Source organism: Carcharhinus amblyrhynchos, chromosome 1 (genome assembly GCF_965287045.1).
Source record: "Carcharhinus amblyrhynchos chromosome 1, sCarAmb.v2.hapA, whole genome shotgun sequence".
Lineage (NCBI taxonomy): Eukaryota > Metazoa > Chordata > Chondrichthyes > Carcharhiniformes > Carcharhinidae > Carcharhinus > Carcharhinus amblyrhynchos.
In genome coordinates, this window is record NC_137324.1 from 99,992,692 (window position 1) to 100,013,912 (window position 21,221).

At 41.5% G+C, this 21,221-nt stretch overlaps 1 protein-coding gene across 5 annotated transcripts in view; it reads right to left on the bottom strand.

The window, feature by feature from the left end:
- slit2 (slit homolog 2 (Drosophila)) overlaps positions 1–21,221 on the bottom strand; it is a 408,776-nt gene that overhangs the window by 148,958 nt on the left and 238,597 nt on the right. For all 5 annotated transcript variants that reach the window (XM_080189584.1, XM_080189579.1, XM_080189571.1 and 2 more), the window contains exons 5-6: positions 13,053–13,124; positions 448–519 (exon numbers count right to left, since the gene is read on the bottom strand). In XM_080189584.1, coding sequence (XP_080045710.1) covers positions 448–519; positions 13,053–13,124 — 144 coding nt within the window. The remainder of the gene's footprint in view (positions 1–447; positions 520–13,052; positions 13,125–21,221) is intronic.

Here is a 21,221-nt window from a genome sequence, read left to right on the forward strand (position 1 = left end):
TCTGGTTTCAGGCACTGCTGCAGTATGTCACACTTATTTTAGAATTGCTAGGATCGGTGTTAAGCTTTCCATTACACCTATAGATGTGATGGAAGTCTTTTTGAGCAATCCAGTTTGTCAGTTCATAGACTTAACTAAAAACAACTTTACTTGATGAGTTGTAGACATCAGGTAGCTAACCTGCCATTTAATCTAAAATAATATAATCCCACATGCACATTCACTGAGAGACAGGTGGTCCATTGAAGAAGAAATAAATTAAAATATCTTTTGCAAATCCTTACGTATGGAAGAAAAAATGATCTAACATCCAGCAAGAAGTGTTTACTTGCTCTCAGGCTAACCCTGGACATACTTTTACTGTGGAAAGTCCAACCTTCAAACTAATACATATATAATCCTTGAGCAAAGGGCTGCCCTTTAGAGACAAATTTAAGCAGTACTCACAGCACTTCCAGGTCACGCAGAGCCCTGAATGCTCCATCCTCAATGCAGCTGATCTGGTTGTAATCCAGTTGCCTGTTAAATAGATTAGAAGGATAAACTTAGAGAAGCAGAATATTAGCAGTGTTATTTACCACAAAGCCTCCCTTAAGGCTTTTCTGTAACTAGGCCTGTCGCATGAAATGCGCTTACAGGTGCTATATCAATCTTTTTTCTCTCTTTTTCTCACTCACACATATCCATTGACACACACACTCAAACCCATCCGCTCTGAAAATACTTTGGCCTTTGATATTTATTCATCTCTCTGCATTAACCATCTGAAATTGTCTTTCCTCGGACTAGGTGCAAGCAACTGCATTTCAGGAAAGCTCCAGTAAATAATAACTGCACCTTATATTAAATGCCGACAGAATACAATTTCATTACATCAAGAAAAGCTATCCATTAAAAGCTTTCAGCATCATCTCACTGAAACAATTTCATTAAAGGAAAAGGACTGTAAATCACTTAATGTCACACTGTTCCCCTCGGTGACCTAACTGAATCCATTTATCAGAGGAACCCGGCTGCATGCTAATTCCACTAACCTCAGCAAACACCAAAGACTTCTCTCATTCAGAGCGCAGCTTGCGTATTAGTCTCTAAAAGTACCAGACAGCATCAAAAGTCAACAAAGCAAAGAAGCAGATAACATCCAATTTTCACTGCAGTTAAATTCATAGTCAAATTCAGCGTTGGAAGAAAAAGCAACCCTTTTTAACGAACAAGACTTTCTTGGAAAAGAAAAGCAGGACAATATGCTTCATCTATATGAAAGCAACGGAGGTAATCAACCTCTTGGTAGCAAGTGTTTCCATGTTCTGTGGTGGTGTGAACTTATTGAAGGCACGAGCAGTAGTTTAACAGCTTCTAGAAATAAAGTTATGAATTTTATGCTAAGTGACAAAGTCGATGAGCTTCAAGTGTTTTGGAAGATTCACCTTTACTGCTTTCTTCCTTCATACGTGAGTCAATATAAATAAATATGTAGGAGGAAGTAGGATTCATTCCACAATTAAAACTGTCCTTCAATTGTCAAAGACTGCAACCTTTGGTGATTCAAATCCACAGTAACAGATTGAACTTGTCAATCTTAAGGGAATTGAATTATGGTAGCTTGAAATTGGGCATTGTGGGGAATGAAAACTGGTTTGTGAGGACTTCAAAAAAATATATAAATGGCATCACAATCTAGCTGAGCTGAAAAACACTTTGCTTTTCTTCCCCTTTTTCCTTGCATACTAGAAATTCAAGGAACAGCTGCAGAATCCTCTAAAGTTTTCATACATTTGACCTTTTCTGGGCTATTTTTTGCAATTCATCCATGTTTATTTTTTCCTCAAGAATATTGTATAATCAAACAATTGTTATAGTACCTAAGGAAGCCATTCAGCCAAACATATTTGTGCTGACTCTCTGAAGGAATTATGGAGTGGCACTTAGTGCCACTCCCCTGCCTTCGCCTCAAAGTCCTGCACATTCTCCCTTTTCAGAGAGTAATCAATTCTCTGCTGAATGTCTTGATTGAATCTGCCTCCACCACACTCTCAGGCTTGCATTCCAGACCTAACTACTCACCGTGTGAACAGGTTTCCCCGAATGTTGCTTTGCTTCTTTTCCAAACACTTTAAAGTTTGCTCTCTATGATTCCCAAGCCTTCTACCAATGGGAAGTTTAGTGGAAGTTTCATAACTTTATTTCTAGAAGCTGACACAGGTTTACGGTGCTGGGGAGTAAGTACAGAGGAGATGTCAGGGGTAAGTTTTTCACTCACAGGGCGGTGGGTGGGTGGAATCGGCTGCCAGCGGTGGTGGTGATCGATAGGGCCTTTTAAGAGACTCTTGGATGAGTACATGGGACTTAGTAAGATAGAGGGTTATATGTAAGCCTAGTAGGTAGGGATATGTTTGGTGCAACTTGTGGGCTGAAAGGCCTGTTTGTGCTGTAGTTTTTCTATGTTCTATGTTTGTCTCCACCTACTCTGTCCAGATCCACCCCCCCCAACTCCTGATTTTGAATAGCTCTATTGTATCTTACTCTCATCCTTCTCTTCTCCCAGGAGAATGGTGTCAACTTCTCCAATCAATCTACATGATTGAAATTCCTCATTCCTGGAACCATATTTTCGGCACCATTAAATATTCCAGCTGAAGCTACACCAGTGTTTTATACAGATTCACCATAAATTCTTTGTTACTTCCATGAACAACCACTCTTCATTCATTAATCAAAGGTGTATCGGCAGGCTAAATATGAGAGGACATTGCAGCTATGTCCATCACTGTGTACATAAGAACATAAGAAATAGGAGCAGGAGTAGGCCATCCAGCCCTTCGAGCCTGCCCCGCCATTCAATAAGATCATGGCTGATCTGTCGCTGCTCAGTTCCACTTTCCCGCCCTCTCCCCATAACCCTTAATCCCCTCTCCTATCAAAAACCCATCAACCCGCGTCTTAAAAATATTTAGCGAGGCAGCCTCCACCACTTCAACGGGCAAAGAATTCCAGAGATTCACCACCCTTTGAGTGAAGAAGTTCCTCCTCAACTCCGTTCTAAACCGCCCCCCTTTTATCTTGAGGCTGTGCCCCCTAGTCCTACTGTCTTTTTTGAGCGGGAAGAGTCTTTCCACCTTTTCACAGTGATTGCTGAACAGCTATAAGCAACAGCAAGTTTGGCTAATTTCACCCAATCTAATCCAGGGCTGGGATAAATCAGAATTGCCCTATTCCCATCCCATCTGGGATCAGCTAACTCAACACATTGCCAGGTCAGTGAGGCTTAGTGCTGCATCCTGCAATGCATTTAATTGCAAAGGTACTGTGCAATGATCTATTTATGAGTTTCTAATGAGACTATTCAAAGATAAACTTTACAAGAGGATCACTGGGGCAATTTTCTGGCCTCACGACATCTGGTGCAGATCGCGCTGATCCCTGAAAATGGTGTGCAGACCTAAAAATTGGTTTTATGCCTGGCATCAGCCAAATGGTTTACAATCGTCCTGGTCCCTTCCTACTGGCATAAATCAGATCAGGCCCTTTCTGGGCATTAGGCAGATCAGCATAATTAAAGTAGCATTTAAATAGGCAGAGCCTGCTTGATGCCACCTTCTCTCAGCTCCCGGGATCTTCTGACCCTTGGGCACAAATCAGTACTGGTCTCCACTAGCGGAGACCAAGCGTGATGGCCACATGGGGGGGGCTCAGAGGTCACTCAAGTTCCCAGTTGCTCAGGGACACTGCTTAAGCAGTGTCCATCTGGCAATGCCCACCTGTTGGGACAATTGAAGTCCGGTCCATGCTGAACAGGCCGGCACGGATTGTTCAGGTTTGCTCGTTGTTACGACCAGTCATTTTTGAGAAAAATCTGCCCCACGTCTTTGAAACAGTTTAGAAAAAAAGTGCTACATTAAAAAAAAGTCATGTTAGTCCTTAAATCAGCTTTTCATATTCTAAATTGACTTCATTTCATTTATAGGAATTTATGACTTGCTAGCTTGGAATCACTAGGTTACTGCATTGAGAACAGACATTGCTTCAACAAACAACTGATGTCTTGATTTCAGCCCCGCCAAATTCTGTTACCAATTTCAGAAAATGATGCCACAGGGTTCAGTGAAAGTCAACTATTGTCATCATAATAAATTCAATGTCGTAATACTGCATGAAATGCTCCTGCAATATAAATGAGGACAGGGTTTTCTAAATGTAAGTTTTGGGGTAAAATTTAACTTTGCCAATTGCACATGATGGACAGTAATGAGATGGTGGCTGGTTTACCTGACCCTTGAAAGAAAATCACATCACCAAATTCTATGAAGACTGAAATATATTAACATAATTGGTCATTATCTTTGTTATGACCTACAGATCTCTTCACTGAAGAGCATTCTGAATCATAGATGTAGCTCCCATTTTTAAAGCTATTGCCTATAGTAGTTTCTCACCCGCAAGTCTCTCTGCAACTCAGTAATGTAGCCTCCAGATGCTTTTAAATGAGTGAGTTCCAACTCTTCCTGCACTTGGTGTGAAATTGAATCCTGGTTTCCAAAATAACCTACCTCTAATTTTTATGTTATACTCCCTTGCTCCTTTTATCTGTTTATTGTTTTAAACACCTCGAATAATTTGCACCATAACATAATATAAATGAATACAAGCCAAGGTTATGCAACTTGTCTGCTTTTTTTAACCTTTAAGGCCTGGTATTATTTCTATGAATCTGCATGGCACCTCTTCCGAGATCAATACATCTTTCCTGATGTCTTTGCTAAATTTTGCTTTTAAGTCATTTAAATGGAGGCATTTTATTTGCAGTAAGCATTCTGAGCTACTCAGCAATGTTTGTTGATGAGTAACTCGCTACTTTGGAGAGTTGAATGACTTAGCTTTGAGGTGCTGCTATTTATCCTCATCTGGTGTATGTAAGCCAGGTTTCACAAATGAATTTTAAAGCAAAATACTATGGATGCTTGAAATCTGAAATAAAAGCGGAAAATGCTGAACAGACTCAGCAGTTCTGGCAGCTTCTGTAGAGACAGAAACAGAGTCAGGCTATTCCTTAGAGCTCAAATGGATAAAGTGTCATCATATGGATCGAACCGTTGACTGTTTCTCTCTCCACAGTTGCTTCCAGCATTTATTTTGTTTCACAAATGAGTCTGCTTGGGGTACTTCTTCCTTTCCACATATAGTGAAAAGCTACAAAAGAGGGCAATGTTCTAAATCAGATCGGAGTAGAGTTTTACTTTTACCCTTAATGTAATATGACCAGCCTCAACAAGTACGTCACTCAGTAACTGACTTTATTAGTAAGTGTGCAGAAGACTGTGTGCCAAAGAAGCAAATCCATGTGTTCCCCAACCAGAAATCATGGATGAACAGGGATATCCACTGCTTGCTGAAGTCCAAGTCTGAGGCGTTCAAGTCAGGCGACACTGACCTATACAAGAAAGCCAGATACGATCTAAGAAGATCCATCAAAGATGCCAAAAGACAATACTGGACCAAGCTAGAGTCCCAGGCTAGCCACGCTGACCCCTGCCAACTATGGCAAGGTTGCAAGACACAACAGGCTACAAGATGAAGGCATGTAAAATCGCCGGCCCCAACGCACTCCTCCCTGATGAGTTCAATGCGTTCTACACCCGTTTTCAGCAAGAGTTCAGTGAGAGCATGCCCTTCACCCTGGAAGAACCTGTATCTGGGATCACCATTGCAGATGTCAGAGCAGCTTTCTTGAAGGTCAGCCTATGGAAAGCAACAAGCCCGGATGGGGTACCCGGACGAGCGCACAGATCCTGCATCGATCAGCCGGCAGAGATATTCATGGATATCTTCAACCTCTCTTTACAACAATCTGAGCTCTCTATCTGCTTCAAGAAGATGACTATCATCCCAATGCCTAAGAAAAACCAAGCAGCGTGCCTTAATGACTATTGGCCGGTGGCTCTGACATCCACCATTATGAAGTGCTTCAAAAGGTTAGTCATGGCACAAATCAATTCCAGCCTCCCAGACTACCTGGATCCATTACAGTTTGCCTATCACTGCAAAAGGTCCAAGCAGACGCCATCTCCCTGGCCTTACACTCAACCATGGAATATCCAGATAACAAGAACACCTATGTCAGGCTCCTATTTACTGACTTTGGCTCAGCCTTCAGCACCGTTATTCCCATGAAACTCATCTCCAAACCCCGTGGCCTGGGCCTTGGCACCTCCCTCTGCGACTGGATCCTGAACTTCCTAACTCACAGAGCACAATCAGTAAGGGATAGGCAACAACACTTCCTCCACGATCATCCTCAACACCAGTGCCCCACAAGGCTGTGTTCTCAACCTCCTACCATACTCCTTATACACTTATGACTGCGTGGCCAATTTCCCCTCCAAATTGATTTTCAAGTTTGCTGATGACACCACCGTAGTGGGTCGGATCTCAAACAATGACAAGGCAGGGTACAGGAAGCAGATAGAGAATCTGGTGAACAGGAATCTCTCCCTCAATGTCAACAAAACGAAGGAGATTGTCATTGACTTCAGGAAGAGTAAAGAAGAACATTCCCTGGTCTACATCAATGGGGATGAAATAAAAAGGGTCGAGACCTTCAAATTTTTAGGTCTCCAATCACCAACAACCTGTCCTGATCCCCCCCATGCCAATACTCAAGAAAGCCCACCACACTTTCCCGAAAGACTAAGGAAATTTGGCATGTCAGCTACAACTCTCACAACGCTTACAGATGCACCATAGAAAGCATTCTTTCTGTTTGTATCACAGCTTGGCATGGCTCCTGCTCTGCGTCAGACCGCAAGGAACCACAAAAGGTCATGAATGTAGCCCAATCCATCATGCAAACAGCCTTCCATCCATTGACTCTGTCTACACTTCCCGCTGCCTTGGCAAAGTAGTCAGCATAATTAAGGACTCCACGCACCCGGACATTCTCTCGTCCACCTTCTTCCGTCGGGAAAATGATACAAAAGTCTGAGGTCACATACCAACCGACTCAAGAACAGTTTCTTCCCTGCTGCTATCAATCTTTTGAATGGACTTATCTTGCATTAAGTTGATCTTTCTCTGCACCCTACCAAAGACTGTAACACAACATTCTGCACTCTCTTGTTTCCTGCTCTATGAATGGTATGTATAGCGCGCAAGAAACAAGACTTTTCACTGTATGTTAATATATGTGACAATAATAAATCAAATCAAATCAAATCAAGGAAAATTTGTTGGGAAGACATTCATTCCTGGCATGGACAGGGAATGAGACAGAACTGAAACCCTCATTTCCTTACTGTCTATAATCAATGTTTTTTTTTCAAAATGAAGAGGTGTGGATTTCTTAGCCCCAGGTGGATGGGCAATTCGAGTAACCAGCAGCAAATTATTTGTGGGTTTAAATAAAGACAATTATTTATTTACATGTTCATCCCAAAAAACTAACACTACAATATTCATTCATCCAATCACACACAGCACACTCTTGGGGAAAATACTGTTAAAGGGAATAGTGCACTTTTACAAGTTACAAATAAATGAATCATTCATAATTGATGTGATTGGCTCATCTTAGAAAACACATGTGCAGGCCTGGTGACAAAGATATCTTTTCACTCCTGAAGTGTAGTTTGGTAATCCAACAGCCAAAGTCATATTTCAGTGTTGTTGCAGGATTTTTCAAGACGTGACTTTCTGGAGGTCATTAATTTAGTTTCTTGAAGGCGCAGGTGCAGCAGGTGGTCAGGAAGGCTAATGGGATGCTGGCCTTCATAGCGAGGGGGATTGAATATAAAAGTAGGGAGGTCTTGCTGCAGCTGTATAGGGCACTGGTGAGGCCGCAGCTGGAGTACTGTGTGCAGTTTTGGTTGCCGCACTTACACAAGGATATTTTGCCCTTGGAGGGAGTGCAGAGGAGGTTTACTAGGCTGATACCGGAGTTGAGGGGGTTGAGCTATGAGGAGAGGCTGAATAAACTAGGCTTGTACTCGTTAGAGTTTAGAAGAATGAGGGGAGATCTCATTGAGACGTATAAGATGATGAATGGGATGGATAGGATAGAGGTGGAGAGACTCTTCCCGCTCAGAAAGGACAGTAGGACAAGGGGGCACAGCCTCAAGATAAAGGGGGGGCGGTTTAGAATGGAGTTGAGGAGGAACTTCTTCACTCAAAGGGTGGTGAATCTCTGGAATTCTCTGCCCGTTGAAGTGGTGGAGGCTGCCTTGCTAAATATTTTTAAGACGCGGGTTGGTGGGTTTTTGATAAGCGAGGGGATTAAGGGTTATGGGGAGAGGGCGGGAATGTGGAACTGAGCCACGACAGATCAGCCATGATCTTATTGAATGGGGGGGCAGGCTCAAAGGGCTAGATGGCCTACTCCTGCTCCCATTTCTTATGTTCTTATGTCGCTTTTCTGCATTGGTGTATTTGAAGGAGAACAGGTTTGGAAACTTTATGATGTTACAAACTCTAACTTTTAAGGCACAAATGTTGTGACCCTTTCTGCTGCCACTGGTTCTGCAGTTGTGTAGACAGCACTTAAAGATAAAAAAGGGAGGCTAACAGTGTTATCTTGTGGTTTCTCACAATCCCTTTTTCCAAATATGGTGTTGCCTTGAGATGATTAACCACAACCTGGGCAATTTGTTGCAGACATTCACCTTGGGTGTTCGGAAGAACACCATCTTCATTTCAGCATGAGCCACACAAATCAGAAATGCAATTTGGATCATCTCTGTTTATGGTGATTGACACTTCTCAATCTGGAATTTCTTCTTTTGAGACAGTGGAATAGGTTTTTTTTGAATCCATTGACCCAGAAGCAGGTGACCCTCAGCAACCATCCTTTGCAGCCCATCAACATCCATTTTGAAAAGAAAAGTCAGATGCAGAAGACTCCATCTTATATTTTAAAAGTCCTGAAAATGCCATGCCTTTATCTAGCATGAAATTCCTCTTACATACATGACCAGATTTTCTTTCATTAACTTCAATGAAAGAAGCAAAATAAGAGGTCGGGGGATTGAAAAAGCAAAAGTGAGAGACAGTATGTAAAGGAGAGAGGACAAGAGGAAGAGCAAACGTGAAAGAGCGAGACAAAGATAAAGTTGCCAATAGTTTCCTGATGGTTTCCAACCATCTGTCTGTCAGGCAGGTTCTATGCCGCCTCCGCTCTTCGGCTGCCAGCTAGCTTATTCCCAATAACCTTGAAACACATTCTAATCACTGGCCAAAAACCAGCGTTACACTTGGTTAGACTGTCCCATCATTCTCCGAGGCATCCCTTAATACCCTGCCTTTTCGCCAAGGCTAGAGATAGTTACCTAATTTTAAAAAGCTTGATTTTTGTTAAGAGGTGATTTTAATAATCATTCAGCTAATAGCTTTTTTTAGTTTTTATAAGATTTATCTATAACATTATTCTTTAACCTAAGCTTCATTTATCAAAGCAATTTATATGACTACAATGGCACAAACCAGACTCCTGACTCAGCACAAAAGAGAAATTGTTGCTTGACAAATTAGAAAATCTCATAATACCATCAAATTTGCTTAATGCGGTCTGCGGGTTCATTTGGAGAAGGGTGAATTGCATGTTGGTCTATATCTCATTTTCCTGAGATGTCATTGTATAAATCAGTGCTGGCAAAGCTCCCGCCCCCCTCTTAAATCATCACTGCTATCCAGGTACTAAAGGTGGCAGCTAGAAGGGGAGATAGCTAACAATGTACTTCTCAAATTGGTTTGTTAAAAAGGAGCTCCTCTTCTGCAGGTTACCTTCATCTTTTTTCTGCAACGTTTAATTATACATTTCTTTACAGGTCTTATTCCAGTATCTCTCACCAAGATATCAATGAAGCACGTCCACCCTCAAATGAAAATGATTTACGGCTAATGATGGAAAAGTGGAGATGGAAATGTTAGTATCACTATCCAAGAGGTGAGGGTGAGGGAGTTTTCTGACATTCATGTGCATTCTTTTAAACCTGTGCAGTTAAAAATAAAGAGGCTCTCTGAGTATTGCTCAAACTTGTGTCCTGCTGCAGCTTAATACTGACTTGCTTCATTTCTAACTGTGAACAGAAGCCCTCATTTCCTCCACTGAGTTTCAATAACAACTGATAAAACAAATGGCGGTAAAAATACAAATGATACGACCCAATTGCCAAATGGGAAAATAAAGGATGTCCAGATTGTAAGGTAAGCAAACTTGTCAGTTTAACAATTGCCTCATCAATTAAAAGAATGTGCTCTTGTTGAATTGTGCAGACCAGATGGGATGTGAAATGCGGGAGGTTAAGATCAGGTGCTGACAATGTAGTCGCCTTCATGGGGCTCGAAAAACTTTAAACATGAACTCGGCAGTAAGGTGGTGCTGAAAGAGGCATATTTGTTTAGTTGAAAGGGAAACGGTTTCAGTGACAAAAATGTCATACCCTCCATTCTTCTTCATTCATCTAAGATTCAAACTGAACGCAATCAGAAAATCTCCAGGGCAAACATGGAAGCAAGTTATTGACAACAAGGGGATTTTTCATCCTCTTTCAAGGATCCTCAGACAAGGGGATGAGCTGGGAATTCGAGTGCCTTAGGCCACATACATCTTTAACAAGGAAGTACCATTGCATTCTCCACAGCAGAGGAAATATGGCAAGGAGATACAAAAAACTTGAGGAAGAATGAATTAAACTAAGTCATTCCATCAGGAATTGTAGCACATCCATCAACACTTGTCATATTCAATAACTGTACTTTCAATAAAACATTGGTTTGATCATGGATTAAACACAAAACGAGGCACAAAGGATACATACACTGATAGTGAAACAAGTGTCTGAAAGGTATCACTGCGATGGGAAATGCAATATTTGCCACAGTCTGCATCTGAATTAGCAAGAGGGCATATGCTACGCTATCATCATTCTCTTTCTTGCAAAATATATTTTCACTAGCTCCAAGCTATCGGCCAAAGGAAGTTTTCCAAATTAATCTTTAAAATTTTCCTCTCTGTTTAGAACTATGAGCTTTCACTGTTGTGTCTCAATCCGTATCTCCTTACATATGTTTTGGCGAAAAGGGGGACAAGTGAACATTGTTCTTTGTAATTGCAAGTAGCTCTTTAGAGTGCTGGAAATTGTTGTATATAACCAATGTTATATTTTAGCAACAGCACTGACATGAGAATGGAGGAAGGATAACGTGTTAATTGTCATTGCACTTCCTCACATAAACATCATCATGGATATTAGGCAAGAGACAGAGTTTCAGAGAGGAAACCCAACAGTTCAGAGGCTGGATTTTTATAGGGAGGAAAACAGGTGAGTGGACCAGTAAATTTGGGCACCATATCTTTGGTGGTGTACTTGCTGCTGGTTCACATGACGCTGCCCTGCCAAAATGAAAGAGTTGGCTGGAGAGGCATCAACGGGGCCACGTGCCAGTGGCTCATCAATTGGCAATTAATGTCCAATTAAGGGCCTAATCCCATTAACCTTCCAATATAATGGCTGGCTGGAAAAGCCTGTGCCCAATGTGTAGCCCATCAGGTTTAAACCTATGGGGCTGCTGATCAGTGAAAGGGGTTAGTCAAGAGTGGGAGTACCTCTTTCCTGAGCTTCTAATGACCAGAGGGTCTCAGAAACACCGCTGCACATTCACCCTATCCAAGATGCCTCCAACACCACCCAGCTGGCACCACCAGCCTTAGCTAAATGTCTGGGTCTATCGCTAGCCACCTCCTCCCTCGCTGTTACACCACTGTCAGTGTGCAGAGCTGGTGGCCTTTGATTGGCTAGCAGCTCTATTAAATTGGTCATTCTCCTGGAGATGGATGAGGTCCTGTCTCATATTAATTAAAGAGTTTTGCCTGGAAAAATTTTGAGGATGGGCTGGCAAAAAGGAGACAGGCTGCCCCCAAAATTTACACTTGGATTGGAGAGGCCCACCCTTAGCACATAATCCAGCCTCTGGTTTCTCTGAATGCTTTTTTTTATATTACTACACAATGCTCAGCCTGGGATCAGGGAGGGGAGGAGAGGGAGTTGCAATTGTTTGATCCAGAGGGGATGGTTCCAATCCCTAATCCAGGAAGTTCTGTATGATGGGTATCTGAAGGGAAGTAGCTTGGGGATTGAGGGGAGGAATCCCTTTTCTCTCTTGACCACAAGCAGTGGCATGTTGGGATTGGAGAAGACCAGGGAAATTAGTGGGTAACTGCAGCAGGATGGCTCCTCGATGCTATCTTGACACTGGGGAAGTTTCTCAGTGGCAAGACCAGGTGGCAGGCCTAACTGAGATGGGCAATAATTTTAAATAATTAAAGGCCATCTTACGGGAAATTTTCCCAGGCTACCAGCGTTTTGCCAGCAGCTGCCCTGCCATGTAGGAGGTAACTGCAGGGAGTGCCTTTGGAGCAGGAGCCACTATGTCTCACAGAGGGAGCCACAGGAGGGGAAGTCTTCCCCCAAGGCCCCAGTGGGCCATATGGAGAAGCTTGCTTGCTCTGGACCCTCTAATTTGTAACTTCTAAGGGTGAGTTATTCCAGTCCCATTCACTGAAAGACTGGAAATTCCCACCTGAAGCCAGACCTTTTGCTAGCAAGTCGACATTTCTATCCCGCCCAATGATTCCCAAGGTGGGTGGGGCTGGAAAATTTAGGCCTTGCATACCTGTCCAAAGATACTTAAAATGGAGGCACCTCTCAAGCTCCAACCGACCTTAGTGAAGTCATCTCTCTTGGTGCTGCTGAGCTTCAGAGCTGCAGGGCCTCCCAATGGAATTGGCAGAATCTATGCCCTGCCTACTGTGATGGCAAACATGGACAGCCAACAAGGAGGCTGTCTCCAGTAAAATTGCTGAGCCAGCCCTGCTGCCAACAAGTGGTCACGACTGTTCCCGTCAATTGAAAAAAGCTTTCATTTATGTCCAGGCAGTACAACAATGAAAGATGCTTGAATACATACTTTCAAATTTTATCGGATATACCTAGTACATCAAGACTGTGGAACAATCAATCACATTCAGGAGTACCGACAGGCCCCCAAGTCACAAATCAACTCACAAATTCTTGATGTCAACGGCTCCTCGGAAAGCCTTCCTCGGAATAGCATGAATATGATTTTCGCTCAGATCACTGTAATAAAATAACAAGGGGGACAGAATTAACATGGGACACAGTGGATGCTCAGTTAGAAAAGGAAGATTGCATACATAGCATTAAGCTACACTGGATACAAAGCTTTTTTGCCATTTTCCCCGACACTTTCATTCACACCACATCATCACCTGCATGCCTCCTTGTTTGTTTTTATCAAACATCCACACAGTCTGACTCACATTATAATGCATAAAATTAATATGCACAAAAAATAGATCAGACTGTCAAAAAAAAGTGAGAGGGACATTGTAGTATCAAGCTTTGTTTCAGAAAGCAGTCTGAATTTATCAGCCTTTTATTTTGGATGGTTGTGTTCCCCATTTCTTTGGGAAAATGAAACAGCTGCAATAAATGGAGTGAGATAATAAAATCCAGGTTGCTTGTGCATTTTTGGCGTGATGAATGTGCAGAAAAAGATGGGAGCTGGTTTGCTCTGATTCAATTTTCAAAGCACTTTAAGTAATCTGCGAAATGCAACATGACTGCAGAAGTCCTGACAACAAATCGTACACCTTCAAATGAAACAAAACCGAGTCATTGTTACGAAAGCTCAAGGTAAAAAAGTTAACCCTTTCCAATCTAAAACACAATTTTAAGCTTTAAAGCACCTTAATTTATTCTTATTTCTAATGCGCCTGCAAGAGTAATGCATTCAATCAAAACTACTTAAAGAAATGCCTGAGGAATATCTTATTATGTCAATGTGATATCCCATTACTGCATCCTCTGAGGTTACATTGGAAAATTTTCTATCTATTCATGTTAACGTTGAATCATAAATACCGTATCTAGTCACTGCCGGTAGTCATTCAATACTTTGTCTAGGTAATCCTTCATCATGTTTGAGCATGGATATGGAATGCTGGCAGGCAGTAGGAACAATTAGATTTGAATCTGATCCTGGTCTCACCTAACTACAGAACAAACACTTCTGGAAGAGGCAACCAGACATCAGTCAGAAACAGGATGTTTGGCTGACATGACCTCCTTGCCTGCCCACATTAGGCAGAGAATACTTGGTGCTGCCCTGACAGAGGTCAGTTAACTCCATGCATGTCAGCATTAACCTTGGATCCACCCTCTTTCATTGGCCATTAAGACTTCGAACCTCAGGTAGCAATGCTAAATAAATCTCTTAAGCTTCAATATATTAGCACTCCCACTATGAAGTTCTATGTGACAGAGGTTACAACTGATCAGTCCTTCCAAATTTCCAGCCACTAGATTGAATGGATGTTTGCAGCGACATAAACACAGGATCTCTGTTGCTGACAATTCGACTTAGCAAGACCGCCAATGTATGGAGTGTGGCAACTTCAGGGTTTCAGTACGGTTAAGGCAAATACTAAACTTGGTTTGGATGTTTCACCTGTTGGGTTTGAACACTCGGTGGGGCAGTAATTTGTTGTGAAATGGGTCCCCAGTCACAGTCAACCCCACAACAAAATTTCACACTGGGCGGCCAATAGGCGGCTACATGAAACACGCTCTGTGAAAGGCTGAATGTTGCTGGGAGACCAGGCGCTGAGAAAAGGGAGAATGCCGGCTGGCACTTCTAATAGACTCCCTCAGGGGGAGACAGCTGCTGCGGAGATGTTTCAGGAAAATGCTAATCTTTAAAAATTAAATTGAGGTGGAAATATCATGCAAAGAGTATCCAGGCAGCATATTCAAATAAAAACTTCAGTCCCCAGACATCACCTTTAAATTTTATTTCAGCCCTGACAGTTCATCCTGCCCTAAGTGGAGGTTGAAGCTAAAATATGAAAGTTGTCTGGCCAATCGGCCTGCCCACCAAACATAATAGCAGATAGGACACATAAAATTGCACTCATCTGACCCCTTAATGGGCTAAATTCCCTGCTTGATTGTTGGCATTTGCACTTCCGAATGTTTCCTGCGCCTGCCAACCAAAATATTGTGCAAGTGGGTAATGATGCCAGCTTCTTTTTACACCAGTCCTGACCTTGCTATAGGAGTACCATGTCATGCAGAGAAGGTTTGAAGAAAAACAAACTTAAAAAATCATTTTGTAACTTCTCTTGTTTAAATTATTTTACAAAAGAATGGATAATTACTGGCCTCATAAAAAGGCCACACCTGATCACAAGTGTGTAGTTCTGGGTGATTCTAAGCTGTTCTAATGGATATACACTAACTCATCATCCCCCTGGAATGCAATATGCCCTTTGCATTGTATCAATATTCCAGCTAAGCCAACACTAAGAACAAGTAGATGATATATCTGCACCAGCTATCCCTGCTTAAAGGTAGACCTCTTGTGACTTCTCAGGTGGAATTTTAATGGCACATCTGCCCAAGTTTCCTATGATCCCACCCAAGGCCAACAGAGAATGCCGTTCTCCAAGCCTCGCACGCCTCCGGAATTGGGGCAGGCGTGCTGGTAAAATTCTGGCCCTCATCTCCAGTACTGTGCTAATAGTTCTACATTTGCCTGCTGAAAGTACAATGGGTTTTGACAAGGGCTCCTTGAAATATATCACTAACTGAATGACTCAGGAGAGACAAGTGGTTAGCAGTGTGCCTCTGACCTCCATCTCTCCCAAAATCAGATCTACAGAAAGAATCCTGTATTCTGTCTGCAGATGAACCAACTCAGAATACAACAAACTGCTACATCATTGACTTGCAACTGAGTTCTGAAGACAAAAAACAGTAATTCTGCCTGACAAAGTCACCTGAAGGAAGCTTCACTGGGCATTGACCTATTGGTTCTACCCGCATAAATTAATGCCTTGTTCATATAGTTTTTAAGTAACTTGCAATTTGTAATTTCTTTCCCATTATATCTTTCTACCTTGTATGCTCATGAATTTGTGTCATGATCTATCTCTTGGTTTGAATGTGTAAATAAATCCTACGTCAGGACTCTCCTGTCTGCCATGGCAGGTTTTCCTACGGTGGATACAGCGATCCATTCAAATCCCCGTTAACTTCAGTGAAACCGGATGATCTTGCCAGCAGGGTGGCCAGGAGAATCCCAACCCTAGTTTTATTTCACTTGAAAGAATTTGCTGCGGGGGATTTTTATACATTGGACCTCATAAAACAGAGTTCTGGCAAACACACCACAGTCCACTTCAACAAGGGAACAGAAACTAGGGGAAACAAATTAAATGAGAAATTAAAAACAATTGTTGTCATGGGCAGAAGACCAGCTCACGAATAATAATTTAATTCACTTCGCCCTCACATCTATAACAATAGAATAAAACATCCAAAACGGATTGGAGTGGACTACCTTCAATTGTCTAGTCAAAAATACATCAACAATGCATTTGTGAGTACAGAGCATGTTTATTTGTAGTTTTTATTTATAATCTTTAAATATATGATTTTTCACAATGGGTTGTATAACAGGACACCAAGGATTCTAACAGCACTTCAAATTTGCCCTCAAAAGGTGCGAATGGCTAGCAATTCTCCAGAGTACTGCGAGTGTGACTCCATCACAGGGTGGAGCTTTCCTGTTGGAATTCAGATATTAGAACCAGTATCCTCATGAATAACAGCCCTAGCAGAATAACAGCAGCCCAATCCCACCTCCACTCAGCATGAATTTCACTGTACTGTTCACTGTGCCACGCATTTTCAATTGCATTGACCTTTCAGACAATACCTCCTGACCGTTAACTCAAGGGTATTTGGAGAGGGAAGTCTCTGGTTATTCTGACACTGTCTATTGTTTTCTTATTCAAACAGAGAGGAATCCAGGAGGGTTTGATCTCTGGCTCACTCTCAAAATGTTAGATTACTGGATGCCAAGTGAACGTCAGATGAAAAAATGAACTGTCTTCTGTTCCATGCATATAATTTTCTATTCATTATGCAAACACTACAGTTATTATTATCTAATATCCTGAATGAATGCCATTTTGGTGCCAGTAAACATAACTGTTGTTTCATTGTTTACTGCAACAATGTACCTTTTCATTCAGTGTGATACAAAAGTGTAAAATACAATTAGTGCATGACAGCTTCAGACAAGTTAGAATAAGATACACTTACATTCAGTAAAGCAAATGATTGCTACTTCATACCAGAAAAAAACATTAGCTAGTGCTAGGCCTGCCTTTCCTTTGAGGAAGATCACTTCAGTTAGAGTCATGAAATGCTGCATTATTAAACTAGACAAAAAGACTGACCATGAAGGCTGGAAATCCAAAATGCAAACTGAAAGTGTGGAAAATGCAGAGATCAAAAAGCCATAGTCACTTCTTCATGTAACCCTTTGTTAGAGCTTTCTTTCAAGCACTGATCAATTGTGTTTGAAGCATTTTCTTTTTTTGTTGCCTCATTAATTTAACAACAAAGTTCATTTAATCAAATGGGCATCAAAAAAAGGGGAAAAGGCTGAAAGTCTTAAGAAGTATCTAATTAGATACTTAGATGGTTAGCAAGATATCACTGTTGGAACATTATTCATATTACATACCAGAACATTTTCCAATGAAGCCCCAGGACCATTTCATCTTTGCATACTGCATTCAAGTTGGAATATACATCTGAGGAGCTCAGAGGACTTTCTGGATCAAAGTTAAGTAAATGCCAAAGAAAAAGAAAAAGACAACCTGATAGCTAAGTTCTAACATTTTAACAATCTCTCAACTGTCCTCTTTTGCTTCGATTCAAAATTGAGTTTACATCACTTGCAAAACATCATGCAGAGTCGAGCTTTCGTATTGCGATTCACAGCTAGCTCCCAAATTCAGGACACCACTAAGATTAAATTCTGATACACAAAGAACCCCTCAATCAAACACTTCAATATCTGACTTATTAATGTGTGTTTGTAGTGAGGATCTTTGCAACTGCTGTAGTCATTCATGGTATTCTCTCCTAGAATGCTAAATACACATGCTTTAGAGCTTCTGCATTTTATTATCATGTGTAGATGCATTGGAACAGCCAATTATTAGAAACACTAAAACTGTATTCAAATAAGAACACCACATCTAAACTTACATATACAATGACAGAAGCACAGATGTCCTACAGAGCAGTAGGAGGCCATTTGGCTCATCACCTCTGCACCAGATCTCCAAACAAGCATTATGACTTAGTGCCTTTTCCTTGCCTTTCCTTGTTCCCTGCCCATTGAAATAATTTAATCTAATGTTCTCTTGTATGCCTCAATTGAACCTGCTTCCACTACACTTGGAGGCCATACATTCCAGACCTGAACAAGTCACTGTGTGAAAAAGCTTTTTCTCACATCACATTTGCTTCTTTGGCAAATCACTTTAATCTGTGCCCTCTCATTCTTAACCCTTTTACAAGCTGTAGCATTTTCTTTCTATTTACTCTCTCCAGCCCCCTCACGATTTTGAACACCTCTTTCAAATCTCCTCTTAGCCTTCTTCTCTCGAAGGAGAACTATCTTCAATCTATCCTCGTAACTAAAGCTTCCCATTCTTGGAGTTATTCTTATAAACCTCTTTTTTTTTAAGTTTCCTTATTGCGTCACAAGTAGGCTTACATTAACAGTGCAATGAAGTTACTATGAAACTCCCCTAGTCGCCATGCTCCAGCACCTGTTTGGGTACACCGAGGGGGAATTTAGCATGACCAATGCACCTAACCAGCATGTCTTTCGTACTGTGGGAGGAAACCGGAGCGTCTGAAGGAAACCCACGCAAACACAGGTAGAACATGCAGACTCCGCACAGACAGTGACCCAAGCCAGGAATCAAACCCAGGTCCCTAACGCTGTGAGGCAGCAGTACTAACCACTGTGGCACTGTGTCTTCTGCACTCTCTCCAATGTGTTCAAGTCCTTCTTATGGCTTGGCACTCAGAACTGTACACACTATTTCAGTTACTGTGTAATTGGTGTCTTGTTTATGTTCAGCATAACCTCCTTGCTCTTGTACTCTATGCTTCTATTAACAAAGTCCAGGATACTGTATCTTTTATTAACAGCATTCTCTGCCTGTCCTACTACCTTCAATGATTCCCCTGCTCCTGCACTCTCTTAATAATTGTACCCCTTATTTTATATTGTCTCTCCATGTTCTTCTGACCAAAATACATCACCTCACATCTCCACATTGAACTACATCTGCCACCAATCTGCTCACTCCAACCAACATGTCTACTTGAGCTCCACAGTATCCTACTCAAATTTTACAATGCATCCAGGTTTCACGTCATCCGCAAACTTTGAAGCTGTCCTCTGCACACCAAGCTCTGCATCATTGATATACATGATGCAGTTTACAGAAGAACAGTTACGTATATTTACCATCAGGACTGTGCCTTCATCCTTCCAACGACTGGGGAGCCCATTTCAGTCTCGGTGAAGGACCAACATGTTGTCCCGATAACGACCGGGCGATGTGCGCTTACCCCACGGTTGAGCGTCCACCGAGACAATGGGAATCCCCTTTTTCAGACTTTTTACTCATTGATATACAACAGGACATCAATACCGACCCCTGGCAAACTCGAGTACAAACCTTTTTTCTGGCTTGAAAATTATCTGTTGGCCATAATTCTCTGTCTCCTATATTTCAACCAATTTGTATCCAGTAGAACAGTTCCTTTTATTCCTAATACTAAGGACCTGTTCTCAATCCAAGTCCTTTTAAATTAACATTTCATTGAATTATCAGGTTATAAGAAATTGTCAGTTTATTGCAGTTTATTGCATTTTATTGCTGTGCAGAATTTTTAAATTCTTTGAGGCCTCTCTAACACAGTGTCCAATATACAGTAAAAAAAAGCATGTTGTCAGAAAAGAATATAAACTAGAGAAGACACCATAAACAATGAGCCAGAGCAGAAGATGTGGATTATTAGACAGAGAAACAGTGAAGGGCAAATGCTGCCATTTAAGAGGAGTAATGGAAATGTGCAGAGTTACCCTTGTGGCTATTTAATATCTATCTAGAATGGACACAATAGGAAAGCAATCTCAGAAATTATAGACTTCCTACATGAATCTTACTGTGGTTTTGTCAGTTTAACCCTCCGTGAGGAGAAACTCTCAATGCTTATATCATGTTATCAATGGGAAGGTATTTTTACTAACACAGCTTCACTGTCCTTTGAACTTTGCTGCGATAAATCTCCTGTAGATCGTAATCTGCCCATAAATTTAATTACTGGTAATTTTATTTTCGTCCAAGGCATGTCCCAGGACTCACAACAATGCAAGCATCATTTTCCACCTCTATGAAGTGCTTTCATAAATACCTTTAATCAGCTAAGTTTTTTGTGACAAATTGTAAAAGCAACTTAAACCGGACAGTAAAAGCCCAACATGTGATGCACAAAATGGGAATAGTGACAAAGATGATACTTTGCCAAACACTAAACAATCAATTGAAAAAAAGTTCCAATTTCAAACAGGTGTTGGAGTGAAAGTATCTTCGCACAACGCTCGCACTTCTTTGACAAGACAAGATAAATTAAATGGGATAAGGACATCTCTCCATAGCAAATTACAAATTAGCTTTACTTCCTATTTATGACAATGGTTCCTCATTGCCTTACTCCAATCAGCTTATGTTAACCTAATTATTTCCCCATTGATTACTAGGACATTAAAAATATGCTGAGATGAGCTATATATTTAATCACGACACAAATGTAACGTATTAGTCACCTGCAGTTCCATGGCTCTACCACCCCATGAGAAGGAGCTCTTTGGATGACTTGGCCTGAATTATAAAAGAAGTCACTTATTAGCTGCAACTTACACTTCCAGAAAGGCAGTTAGTTAGTGAGTAGGAGTGGGGGTGCGAGGGACAACTAAAGCTAAATGCAGCACCACGGCGTGTTCACTGCATAGCTAGCGGAACTGGTGCCTATATTTATAAAGCCACACCCCACAAGTTACTAGATTCCACTCACATTACTACAAGATTAAACTAGAAATTTGTGGTGGTTTATATCATACACACATTGTACAATAGTTGTGTGCATGTGCGGCTGCTAATGTTGCTTAATGCAACTGTTTCTGGCACGCTGGCCAATGGCTGGGGAAAGTTTGCCCAAATCTCCAAACTGTTCTGATGCCTTTGCAGCTTGAATGTGAGTTATGTTACC